Raw genomic sequence first — 13,270 nt, forward strand, 5'->3', positions numbered from 1 at the left:
AAAAGAAGGTATTCAACTTTTAAATAAGGTAACTTGACTCAATCTTTTCATAAGTCATATGGATCAGGAAAGATGGTTCAGAAACATATGATAGCATGTCTTCTAATCAGCTCTTTGGTTCTTGGAATACAGCTATGTGGGTTCTTGGAAAAGATGCAGACATTTACCACACTGCAATGAATAGTGCCTTTGGAAAGAAATGTATGGATTATTATTTATTTGCTTGTCTAACAAAGGAAATTTATCCAAGCACTGATGGAATGTAATGGTTACAGCTACTATTTACTGTGTATACCAGTTGCTGGCAATGTATTTATATATATATCACCTCACTCAATTGCCTATGTAACCCAATGAAAGAAATATTCTCCCATTTCTACAATGAGCAGACTAGCTTGGGTAGAAGCAGACTCTAAGAAAAGCAGTGTAAGGATTTAACTCTGCAAGTGGTCTGACTCTAATACCCAGGCTAATAACAATCATTGTCTACTGGTTTAATAGTCAGACTGGAGAAGTGCCAGTGCCACACATTTAATAACTGATAGGAAATGTGACTGAGGAATGAATGATGTAATTCATCTAAGAAGAGTTTCATAAAGCACATAAGATACCAAAACTGGATGCATTGTTCAAGGTGAGATTATGCATTACTCGAGCACCAAAAAAGCTCCACTTCAGCAGGAAGTCTTGAGCCCTCTTCTTTAATGATCTCCCATTTTGCTTGCTGGTCTAAAAGGAAAGCAACAAAAACGAAACTATAAAATCTCATCTCATCATTACATGCTTCGTACATAAGATCAAGAGGTAGATAAACTGACAGATGGACAGATGGCATAGCATGCCTTTTATTTCATCAAATAAAATGATCTGTCCAGGGATTTTAGTTTTCTTCTGTCTTTGCTGTCATTTCTCAGGTTCATAGATCTTTATTCTGTGTGGTTTTGTTACCTAACAGAACTGGACAATAAAATGAAATAATTTACAAAATATTTTCTCTCAATTTTCCTTTGACAGAGCTTTAAAAAGAGCAGAAGCGAAGTATGAAGAAAGGGTTATATATTTCTGTGAATGATTAACTGACTTCTCTGGTCCTGAATGTTAATCTGTTTTCCTTCCAGGAGAAAAAAAAGTTCCTACACTATAAGTAGTTTCCTTGATATGGAATGGCTAACACCAATTGGTGATGGATATATTTGTTCTTATGGCCTTGTGTGATGGATGACTTGAAGGTTAACTGAAAGAGTTAAAGAAACCACAAACAAAACACAAAATACTGAACTCCCGGAATTAAAAAATGCAAATTACTTAAAACTATATCTTCTGTCACCTTTTATGAAAACATCCTTTTTAAGAAAAGGGCCAGATCTTTCCAGTTTTATCTTTCACTACTGATGTTACTCAGTTGTAAACTTACTGACTGATAGCGAAGGCACAGTGGCTTGTAGTCTGTCAGAAAACAATAAATAAAATCCAATTCATGTCCAATGTTCTCAAATCTGCCGTATTTCTAATCTTGATATTTAACTTACCTTATTGGTAGGGTTTCAAAAGCTTTTCAAAGCATTATTACACATATCCTATCACCACACCCCACCACTCAAGAAATCACAGCCAGTTTAGCATTTGCTATTAACAAATCTTATTTTCTGAATATATCATTGAAAAATACCTTAATAACTCTCTGCTCCACCACAGTATCCAACCATTCAATGAAAGCCTCCACAGTGGCATTCTTCTTAAGGAGATCTTTCAGTTCTTGGAACACTGTGATAGAATCATCTCCCATGTAAAAAGAAAAAAAAAAAAAGAAAGCCTAATATTGTATTCTATTTTGAACCCAAGATAAAACCTAAAACTAGAATAACTGGTAATTTTATAGTATAAAAGGGAAAGACAGGTAGATTAAATTAAACGTGTTAAAGAAATTAATTTCATATCCTGCAAACTAACAAAAAGTCCTTAGTTCTTTACTCTTCAAAATTTTAGTCACAAGTGTATATGTCTTGGTATATACTGAAATGCAGGTTTATATATTATACACTAGGGAGGAATAAGTTGTCAATAGAGATGATAATTCATTTGGAATGCAATGCTTTCATTAAATGCAATGGATTAGTTGAAAGTTAATGAATGAACTAAGCTAGACTTGTTGATTTCCTGCTTTCTGAAATACCCTTTATCTTTAGCAAAAATTAAATTCTGCCCTGCAGAAATGAGCCACTTAAATAAATAATCTTTTATCATGTAAAAGTTAAAGGGGCAGTTTAAGACTGTCATTTTATTAAACAGTTTGAGGTTTACTGAATCCCAAAGGGTAATATAATTTTGTTAAGAAACAGAATGCAGGACTAAGGTTAGACTGTCCCGAGAGAGCAGTGAGTTATAGCCTATAGGAGGCTGCATTTTTTTAGTCTTTTCAGAGAGAAATGGTAGGAAAAACAGTTGGTTGTTATCCCTGGGAAATGGAGCCTGGTTGTATGGTCACATATACTTGCTTGGTAAATGTCAGACTGTCCAAACCTAAGCAGGGCACTTCTGCTTTGAAAAACAGGATTGCATTGAGATATCATTTTGATATGCATTGTACACCATATGATGCCAAGAGTGGAAAACACATGGAAATGCATATGCATGTAATATAAAACTGGAAGAAAACTCAAAACCATTTTGATTATTCCTAAGTTTTTTTTCTATTTGGGTTATTGCTCGACAATGAGATTATAGATGGCTTTTACTTTCCTCTTAACATTTTCTATATTTTCCAGGTTTTTCACAATCAATAAGTACAACTGTTTTAAAATAGAGAGCAATTTTTCAAATTAAAAGTATTTCTATAAACCAATGTTTCTCAAACAGATATGTCCAAGGGGACACTTGGGAATGTCTGGAGACATAATATTTGGTGGTCACAGCTTGGGGTGGCTGCTACTGGCATGTCGGGGATAGTGCCCAGGGATGCTGCCAAACATCCTTCAATACACAAGACAGTCCCTGCCCTGTCCCATCAAACAGTTATCCAGTCCAAGACATGGATAGCACTGAGATTGAGACTCCCTGCTCTAAACCAAGAGAGAAGGTTTACATTCAGTGTAGACATCAGACTCTGTGTCTGTGCTGCCCGAAATGGTGAGAAGGGCCTGAGATCCGATGCTATTCAAGTCAACCTTTTCGATATCAGACACCATAGAATTCACAACATGCTGGTCAAAGAGAGCTGGTCTGGCAATCTGCATAAAGAAAGTAAAAAGGATACTAAATTATGTCATTGACCCTCCATCTAAAGAAAAATTTAGCTTCTAGAGAAATAATTGTCTGAGAGAAATGTATCATAAATAACTCATTCCTTATTTTAAAACTAAAAGCAGGAGCTGAGACTCATGGTCATCTCTGTTAAAGGTTTGAAAACTATTTTTGGAATAAGAAAATATATTTTTTTATCTATGGTCATAAAATAAGAATTTCACAATGTTATATTTCTTATCTGAAACTATCCTAAGCAAGTCTTTCAAAATTTCAGAGGCTGATGACCTTCATAAAGCAAAGGATCATTTGAGGAGAGGGGAAGTATATTTTAACACTATATAAACACATAACTCTAATTTACAAATTACTTTTTTCCTCCTATTTAAGAGAACTAAATTAGAAGTAGTTTAAAATGACTTCCCTGGTGGCTCAGATGGTAAAGCATCTGCTTACAATATGCAAGATCTGGGTTTGGTCCCTGGGTTGGGAAGATTCCCTGGAGAAGGAAATGGCACCCCACTCCAGTACTCTTGCCTGGAAAATCCCATGGACCGAGGAGCCTGGTAGGCTGCAATCCATGGGGTCGCAAAGAGTCGAACACGACTAGTGACTTCACTTTCTTTCACTTAAAATGTGTTGTGGGTTTCAAAATATCAGATGGGCTCATTCCCCACAATCCATTAATTTTATTAATTGGATTTATTAATAGAATTCATGTGGCAAATAGTTTTACATTTTACATTACATTCAAAAGATTTTTTTCTCTTTTTACTTTCTATTGTGAAATAATTTTAAATTTACAAAAAAGTTGCAAAAAATAGTGTAGAGTATTTCCATATACTCTCTACCCAGCTTCTCCTCACGTCATCATTTTACATAACCATTGTATATTACCCAAATCAGGAAACCAACGTGAGTACAATACTAGTAACTAAACTACAGGCATAATTCAAATTTCATCAGTTTTCCCACTAATGTCCTTTCTCTGTTCTAGCATTCACTCTGGGATCTCACATTGGATTTAACTGTTGTCTACTTTGTCCCCAGTCTCTTAAAGTTCCTCAGTCTTTGCTAACAAATGATTCAATTTTGATTTGGTGACTCAGATACCCTTGGCTGACCGACGTACCTGTGCAAGATGTAAGAAAGATGTTTGTCGTTTCAGAGATGATACAAATCTTCTCACAATAGGTATTTTCTTGTCAGTTAGAGCTTCTGGCAAATTTTCCAGGGATGAAACAACCCATTGTTCCCAATTCTTAGCAAAATTTCTTATGTCTGCTAATAAGCTATAAAAATTCCCAAAGAACAAAAAACTCTGTATTAAATACTAAATAGTTCACAATGCATTAAATAAAAGCAGTTTGATAGCGGTGTAGTATTATTCTGTGATTCTAAGAACATGACTGAAGTCAGCCTAGGTCTGCCGTTTATCATCTTGATCAAAATACTCAATCTCCTGAAACTCTAATTTCCTCATGTGTTAAATGGGAATAAGAATAGTATTCATGTCACAGGACTACATGAAATTCATGAGGACTACATGAAATAATTCATGGAAAGTGTTTGGGTTAAAACTTGGCAGACAGAAAGTGATCAATAAAGATATACTTTATTATCAATATTGATAATTCAATCATCTTCTGTAAAATAGTTCTGGGAAAAGGTAAGTGTACATTTGATTATACATATCATGGCTTCTTGAGAGACATGCATAGGGATCATAATGCCATTTCAGGTATTTAATATTTGTTTCTAGTAACATATTCCTATAATTCTTCATGATTCCTATATTTCAAATTCCTAATAATTCTATAATTCAAATATAACTATAGAATAAATTACCACAAATTATAGGACCTCATTTAGAAAATTGCAAATGTTGGTTGTGTATATATGAGAATATACAAAAATTTATAAATCAGTCAACAACCGACATATGACATCGTAACGAAACTGATCTAAAAATATTTAGGATGGGGCATATGTTGGGGAGCAGTGGCATGGTAAAGCAATAAAAATAGGCAGAGTTTGGAATTAAACAGACAATTAAAATCTAGGTTCTGCTTCCTACTAATTTGGGCAAATAAATTAACTTCTTTGTACTCCAAGGTTCCTCTTTGTGAATCTGGGATCATAACAGTTTGGAATAGTGTGACAAGTTGTTTTCCAAAAAAAATCCAATTGTTCAATGAAAAGGAATTGATTAAATATAGTATTTCTCAGATGCTGGATGTCTATCCAATCATTTAAAAAATGTTCATCTGTATTTGTTGATATGGAAAGATTTTCACAGTATACTGCAATAGTATGTGTACTATAATTCCACTTTTTAACATTCCTAGAAAAAAGTTTGTGAGATAATAACCTGACATTAAAAAAATCTAAGATTATCAGTTGATTTTTTAAATGTACTTATGCATGTTTTTATTTTCTAAATGAATACAAACTACTTGCATACTTAAGAGATAAATATATAAATGGTACTTTTCAGGTTGGTTGTAGGAATTAAGTGAAATAATTTAGGTAAGATTAAACTCCCACACTATGTTTAATAAAATTCAGCTGTTACTACTTGTTAGTTACATGGCTGAATGGCTTCCCAGGTGGCTCAGTGGTAAAGAACCTGCCTGCCAATGCAGTAGATGCAGGAGGCTGGGTTCGATCCCTGGATCAGGAAGATCCCCGGAAAAGGAAATGGCAACCCATTCCAGTATTCTTGCTGGGAAAATCCCATGGACAGAGGAGCCTGGTGGGCTACAGGCCATGTGGTCGCAAAGAGTCGGACACGACTCAGTGACGAAGCGCGGCATACACGGCACGTGACTGAATGCCTGTCACTGTGTAAAGCAGAGCCATTCTGCTGTGACACAGAAGTGTTGTCTACCTAATTCAGAGCTCAGATTAGATGCTTAAAGATTATATATCAATAATTACAAGAAACTATTGACAGACCAACTACTATTTAAACAAACGAACTAGTCTAGAGGAAAAGGTAAATAAAAAATAAAGATTGTTTTATCAATCATCATGTATTTATTGAGAACTTATTATCTCTGCCTATGTATATTTGTATCCCCAAATACTAAAGTAAATTTCATTACTTTATTAGAATTTATTGTTTTTCAAATTGGCTTTGTTTCAAGTTTCTATTCTTCTTACATCAGAAAAGACTTTGTGAAAAATCTTCAGGCATCATTTCCATTTGAGATCTTACTCCTTTGTTAAAAAGAAGGTAATAATTCCATTAGGTTACTTTCTGATTTTCACAATTAAGACTAAAGTATAATAAATATAAAACAATTTTCTTTATGCTTTTATTATTGTGGTTATTTTCCACAAATTATCCCATTTATCTCTCTCTAGCCAGTTTCCATTGAAGAACTTCCTCAGTATCTTAAGGTCAACTATACTTAAATATTTATTTTTCACTTGGGCAGCTCTCAAAGGTATTTCAGGATTGTCCCATCAATTTTGTTCATCGGGGTTTGAATATAAAGATTGAGGCACATCTCTTCAGCTAATACAAATGGACAGGAGCAGGAAAATAATACTGGCAAATGAATGAATTTCTACTTAATGTTCTGCTTTACTATAATGTATAAGGTTAAACTCTTTACAAGCAAGTATCATATTTTATTGACGGAACCTACCTTTCAGGCATTTCTTGCATTGTGGCAGGAATGAGCACATCTGTAAGAACCTTAATCACAGCAAAAGAGAGTTAACATAAAACCTTACTCAATATTTCTATAGAGACACACTTACTCTTTATCAGCTACTTTTTATTCTGAACTTTCTAGAGAATAATATGTTAACTCATTTCTGAAAGTTATACTTTTATCTCTAAAATGAATGTATATGTGAACTGTGTATGTGTGTTTGTGTGTGTGTAAAAGGCAAGGGGAAGGGTATATAGAAATATTGCAATGCCAGTTGAGCAGGTGACATGAATATACTGAGTACAGAGTGTTAGTTTTCAGAACATAAAGAACACTGAAAAGAAAGGGCTAGACTGACTGAACCTTAAACATGGGTGAGATGGTGAGTAGGACCTTGATGAGAATAAGTGGAAAGAAAAAATTAGTGCTGACTGATACCAACTCAGGAGAAACTGATAAACAAAGGAGATGGGGAATCAGATAGGATATGAACAATACAGATCCCTTGGGCTGGCTCATAAACTGAGTGGGCCAGTCTGGGGACGAGGACCAAGAGGGCTACAGAAGATATTTCAAAATGAGAGTAAACACTCATCTACAAAGGCCTGTGTAGCCTACTAGCAAAACGCACATGTAGTCCATGTATGTGAAACAGTAAAACCAGACAGTATTGTAGATGCCCAGTATGCTCGTCACCAATGAACTGGCCTTGGTGATTATGTACAGTTTTAAGGACTAAAAGCTGAGCAATCTCTAGAGGTGGGATGAAGGTCTTGCCAAAGCTCATGTTACAATACACTACTCTATTTACAGTGCTCACTGTGAGAAAAACTGTGTATGGAAAGGTACTTAGACTCTGGACTTTTGTGCTGAAGGCAAAGAAATAGACCATTTGGCAATGGGGAAAGCCATGCTTTACGGATATTTTTTGGAGGTCTGAAAGACAGTCGGAACAGCTTAACCTTGCTGCTGGTAAATGTGTGTGTGTGAGCCCAGGTCTTTACCCACTCTTGGAACCACCTGCTTTCACCTTTCCGATTACTTCCTCATGTCTTAAACATTGCAGATAATCACTTAGTGCAAACTGAACCACTTCTCTCTACATGATGATATTCTTATTTGACCCAGAGAAATGAGACAATCCTTGCCCTCCTTTGCTTTCCTTCAACTTTAACTAAAGGTAGAGAATATACAGCACTTACTCTATTCTCTTATCCTGCAGTAAGGAAGAATGGAATAGAGGATGAAAATATGGACTCCCTCATCCTAGGTCAAGCCCAGTTCTCGATGTGCAAAGATGCTTCTGGACTGTTTAGTGTCTGCTTTACTTCTCTGCAAAGTTGAGAAGGTAATAGCAGCAACTAACTTAGATGGATTATTCCTCTGAAATACGTAAGAGAGCTCCAGCTTGGGTTTTCTTGCTTACCCAAATCCTTAATATGTTTTAAAAGGAAAGCTTTTGTTTTTCCTTACGACAATTGAACAGGTTAATGCAGATAGACTCAATTCAAAATACCCAAATTGTAATACAGTTTTCTCCCTCAGCTTGGACCTCTATGTACTCTCACTTGGGAACAGATTCCTGGGGGAATTAGCTCGACCCTCTTTCCAGCTGAATGGCTGGTTTTGTGGCCAACCATTTCCTCTTTGCTTTCAATATCCTTCCTGATCCTTCTGTAGACACTTAGGGACTCTTATTTGGCTTAATAACAAAATTCATCAGTAATGCATTAACATTAGAGATTTCCAGATTTTTCAAGTTATTAGTTTTGTAAGAGTGCGTAATTCTGCTTTCCCCAAACTCTGATACTATTTATTCTGAAAACATCTTAGACAGTTAATAAAATTATGTAAGTTTTTATGGAAGTGTGTCACATTTAGAATCATTCTTAGCTGTAAACAGAAACTGACTTTTGTATTACTTAATATAAATTTATATTAAAATACATTCACTATTACATACATACTATTAAGCTGATTGCTTTCTAATCAGAAAAAATTAATAGTGTATCTCCGGCTAGAAATAACAAGTTTATTGAAAACATATTGAGAAGTTTAGATGGAATGAGAAATATGTTTAAGTCATCCTAAAGAGCTTACCTTATAAAGAATTGAGTCACAAACACAGAAAATGTCAATTATAACTGGGTTTTCAAGCAGGGGAAGAAGATGATCAGGCATTCCTTGCCAAAAGTGTAATAAGAAATGCTGAATCTAGTTGAGAGCAAAGAGTACGTACATTAACATTTTTCCTTAACGTGAACTTGTATGAAAAACAAGAAAAGAATATTTATATAATACAGTCAACAAAGTGTTCTTTATTCCTCTTACCTCCTCAAAGTTTCCATTTATTGCATTGTCCAAGATGCACTGGCAGTGAGTTTTGTACATCATTATTAGGGTATCAACCTATATCAAGGAAGAAAAATCTTATCAAAAGCACCCTTTCAATGCTGCCTTCATTTTGTTCATGCATACATTTGTTCATATATTCAAACACATCTTTAAAATTCCTGTTATGGACCAAGCGCTGTGCTCAATGCCAAGGAAACAAAGGTAAAGGCGTAATTCTTATTTTAAGGAGCATACTGCCTTATGAAGGGAGAAGGATGAGCAAATGGATAGCTGCAGGACAGTGTGATAAGAGAAACGAAAAAAGTGATTGTTCAGGGAACTATCAGTCCCTGATAAAAGTGACATTGTAGTTTTCTGCTTAATAAGAAAATCTCCTTTGATTGGAGAAATAAACATAAAATGGTAACATACAGTAACTCTTCACACAGTTTTATTAAGCAGGTGTGTGGGCAGGGTGGTGCAGTGGTTTCCAGTTTCGGTTGTGGAGTCAGCTAACACTGAACGTTGGCTCCACCTCACTGTTTTGCACAGGTTGCTTTGTCTCTGACCCCAAGCTTTGTATCTTCAAGTAGTAATAACATATTACTTATAAGGTGTTGGAGAAGATAAAATAAGACGTGATGCACATGGAACAAGTTTCCTCATGCAAAGTATAAAATCTTACTGTATTACCTCAAATTACTAATAACATCAAATGACTCGTTGGCCAAAAAAGATTTCAACATTAAATGTCTGTTACAAAAATTCTCTATTTTTGTATGTATACATGGTGTACATGTATACACCAGTACTTGTATCCACAGATAGAAAATCTTAAAACATCTTACAATTTGCAGAGGGTTAGAACTTGTTAATATTCTGGCAAACTAGGAACACCCATGTTCAAAACATTTTTATTTTTATAAGCTAGAAATATTCCTACCTGTTACAGGGTGAGTGTTCTATGTGAACAGGGGAACAGGCTTAGATGTTAGAGGTGTGAACTCTGCCTGCAGGATACCTGGATTTGAATGCTAGCTCTCATCTGCCACTTAGTAGCTATGTGATGTTGGGCAAAGTACTTAACATTTATGTGTCTTAATTTCCTCATCTATAAAATGGAGATCATAAAAACAGTAAATATCTAATCGGGTTGTTATGAGGACTAAATAAATTAACACATGAAAGTGGCCGGAGTAATCCATAATACAATGCTATGGTTAACTATTTTTATCTTTATAGTATCTAGGGTGGTGATGGTGACAGGGGTGTCCTACTCCAATTCTTTGCTCTCCAACCTTTATCCCTGCAGCCCAGCGACATCAGACATCTTTGTGGTTTAGTGTAAAGCTGTATAATGATGGCATGCAAATTACCAATCTACCTCTAAGGAGGTATGCTGACTACACTCCTCTGCCAGAATACATCACCACTGATGCAAATGAAATATGCTCTTTACCTTAAGCAACAATTTTATATTTTCAGATGGACCGCAAGACATAGTTTTAAATGAGGATAAGAACAGCATGAATGATAGAAAGGAATTAATAACTGTTGTCAAAAATTAACCCTTTGGCCCCTGAAAGCCACTAAAGAACAAGTGAACTTTTATCTTCACAAGTGTTTCCATTTATTTGTGTCAAGATTTTTTTCTTCTATACAGACAGCATCAGAAATTTTAAATCTTATCATTGGTACTTTGTTTATTTAATAGTTACACAGTCTAGGGTAAGAACTTTGCATTGTAGCATACTTTGCTGTCTTTATAAACATAACATTACATATAAACATATAAACATAAACATTACAGAGGGTAGAATCAAAAGCAAGTCTTCGCTCTAGTAAAGTCAGTGAGCAAGTGAGGGGGTAGCAACTGTCTTGAGTGACGCTCTGCTGGGGGCAAAAACAGGTCCCTCAGCTTCAGCAAACACCGCTCACTGGGGTCAGCTTCTCACTAGGCAGCCTCCATCATATCTGCCTCAAGAAAGTAGGTGCTTGAAAGTGTTCAGCTTCAGCCACACCCCTCTTTCTACAAACTGACATGTTACCTGGGGAACTTGGCTACTGGCTAGGAAGGTAAAAGGCAAGGCCCAGCTGTCCTCAGAGGACAAAGGGAAGTATGGGGCTCATGATGGGGGCCACTGGGAATGAATTTAGAAACCAGAGGTTATTTAAGCATCTTGAATACTGAGTGAGAAATGATCTACAGACCAGTTTTTCAAGTTGACAAATGAGGAATTCCTTGGAGGTTAGCAGAGAAGGCTGAAATAAATTACTGGAATATGTTCCTCACTTCTTTTTTTCTTTGTTACTCTCTCCGTCTACCCTCCTCACCTGGTATATTTACACAGTAAACATCTTCTTGATATGTTTGCATGTGAGCCATCCTCTCCACAAAGGTGAGCCAACAATACCCTCCCCCAAAGAACTGTGTTCCCCAAGGTCCCGCAGATTTCCACAAGTTCCCCCACAAATTGTCACATGTTAACATTTACTGGAGGTGTCTCCAATCTGAGGTCATAATATCATATTATTTCCATAAGGTTAAAAGATGATGTGATGACCTTGAGAAATATGATGGGAGAGGAGCATAGTAGGAAGTGGACATACTTCAGGAGGCTTGCCTGGATCTGAGAACTACCTTTAATATTTTGTCTGTTCCTAACTGGGAGAATAAGTCTGTCATTATTATAAATTAGAATGAAGTTACTGTGCATCTCTACTTATCTATGAATAAACCTTTTTAACAGCGTGTCATTTTTATTTCCAGTTTCTACAAATGCCCATTACTAAATACAGCTGGACATTGTTAATCATATTCATCTGTCTTTGCACCTTAAAAATATGAACTGATTTAAATATACTGTGAAAAATATTTTCTCAAATGCTCATAGAAAATAAACTTTAGTTGAAAAGAATGCAGAAATCTTTATGCTTTGATATAATAATGGATCCTGCCATTAGTCAGCCAGCAGATACCCAGCAAATGCCTCTAGAAGTTTAGAAATAGAGGAGCTTTTAGCTTTAGACTTTACTACACAAGCATTGAAATTTATTTTATAAACTGAAGTTCAGGAAACTGTTTCTCCTTTAACTTTCAAAAGATTTTGCAACAGAGCACAAAGTTTTATAATTGAGAAGAATCTTTGGAATCTTCAAGTAAGGTCCTTCCATTCACCTAGGTATCTCTCCCTTAGTGATAGGAACAAATTCTGTCCTAGAGAAATGGTTGATGACTAATTACTGAAATGAAATGGTGCTAATAGAAAAATATAACACTTAAAATGAAAGAAATTGCATATGATAGGCACATTCTAGGATTTTCTTCCCTGATACTGAGTTTTAAATAAAAAATAAACTTTAGTCTTTTGAGGTTTATTTTACCACCTTCTGATAATATACTATCAGGGAGATGGTAAATAATTAATTGGAAAGTCCTGAATCGATGTTAGTAAACATTTGTCCCTCCTATAAATCAGTCAATTGTGTTTGATTATGCAGATTTCTGTTTCCCACGAGTGCCATGAGATTCCCAGCAAATTGAGATATGAAACCAACATATCGGAAAATCAATAGAGAAGTATCTTTAATTGATACCTTGTCCTTAGAAAGGCATCCTTGGTACACAAGGTGTTGAGCGCTGGGGAATTCTGGAAGAAGTGTTCCAGTTTTTGAGCTAAGTGAATATTTACGAGTGAAGCCACCCTATAATTTAAAAAATGAAAAGAAATAAATCATTATCAACTATTTGATAATGACATATAATTCTATAACATACAATTCTAACAATATAGAAACCTACAAAATTTCATTCTTTATCTTTCAAACCATAACAAGTCAGGAGGTTTGGGTAAACTGTTTATTAGATCAAACACCTGGATAAACTAGATATTTCAGCAGAATTACTGTTGCCAAATCATACATAGTTTCATAGTCTGGGCATTTTTATTTTACTTCAGACTTTAGTTTTAAACACTTTCAGTTTTCACAACTTTTAGAAATTTTAGTTTACAAGTTTATATTTGTTAATG

At 35.2% G+C, this 13,270-nt stretch overlaps 1 protein-coding gene across 1 annotated transcript in view; it reads right to left on the bottom strand.

Moving 5' to 3' along the window:
• The window catches only part of RFX6 (regulatory factor X6), a 51,304-nt gene that overhangs the window by 9,433 nt on the left and 28,601 nt on the right, over positions 1-13,270 (bottom strand). The window contains exons 7-14 of the mRNA XM_061131984.1: positions 12,837-12,944; positions 9,237-9,314; positions 9,006-9,119; positions 6,897-6,946; positions 4,373-4,532; positions 3,083-3,227; positions 1,670-1,779; positions 612-729 (exon numbers count right to left, since the gene is read on the bottom strand). Of these exons, the coding sequence (XP_060987967.1) occupies positions 612-729; positions 1,670-1,779; positions 3,083-3,227; positions 4,373-4,532; positions 6,897-6,946; positions 9,006-9,119; positions 9,237-9,314; positions 12,837-12,944 (883 nt within the window). The remainder of the gene's footprint in view (positions 1-611; positions 730-1,669; positions 1,780-3,082; positions 3,228-4,372; positions 4,533-6,896; positions 6,947-9,005; positions 9,120-9,236; positions 9,315-12,836; positions 12,945-13,270) is intronic.

The sequence above is a fragment of the Dama dama genome, chromosome 28, assembly GCF_033118175.1.
Source record: "Dama dama isolate Ldn47 chromosome 28, ASM3311817v1, whole genome shotgun sequence".
Classification (NCBI taxonomy): Eukaryota; Metazoa; Chordata; class Mammalia; order Artiodactyla; family Cervidae; genus Dama; species Dama dama.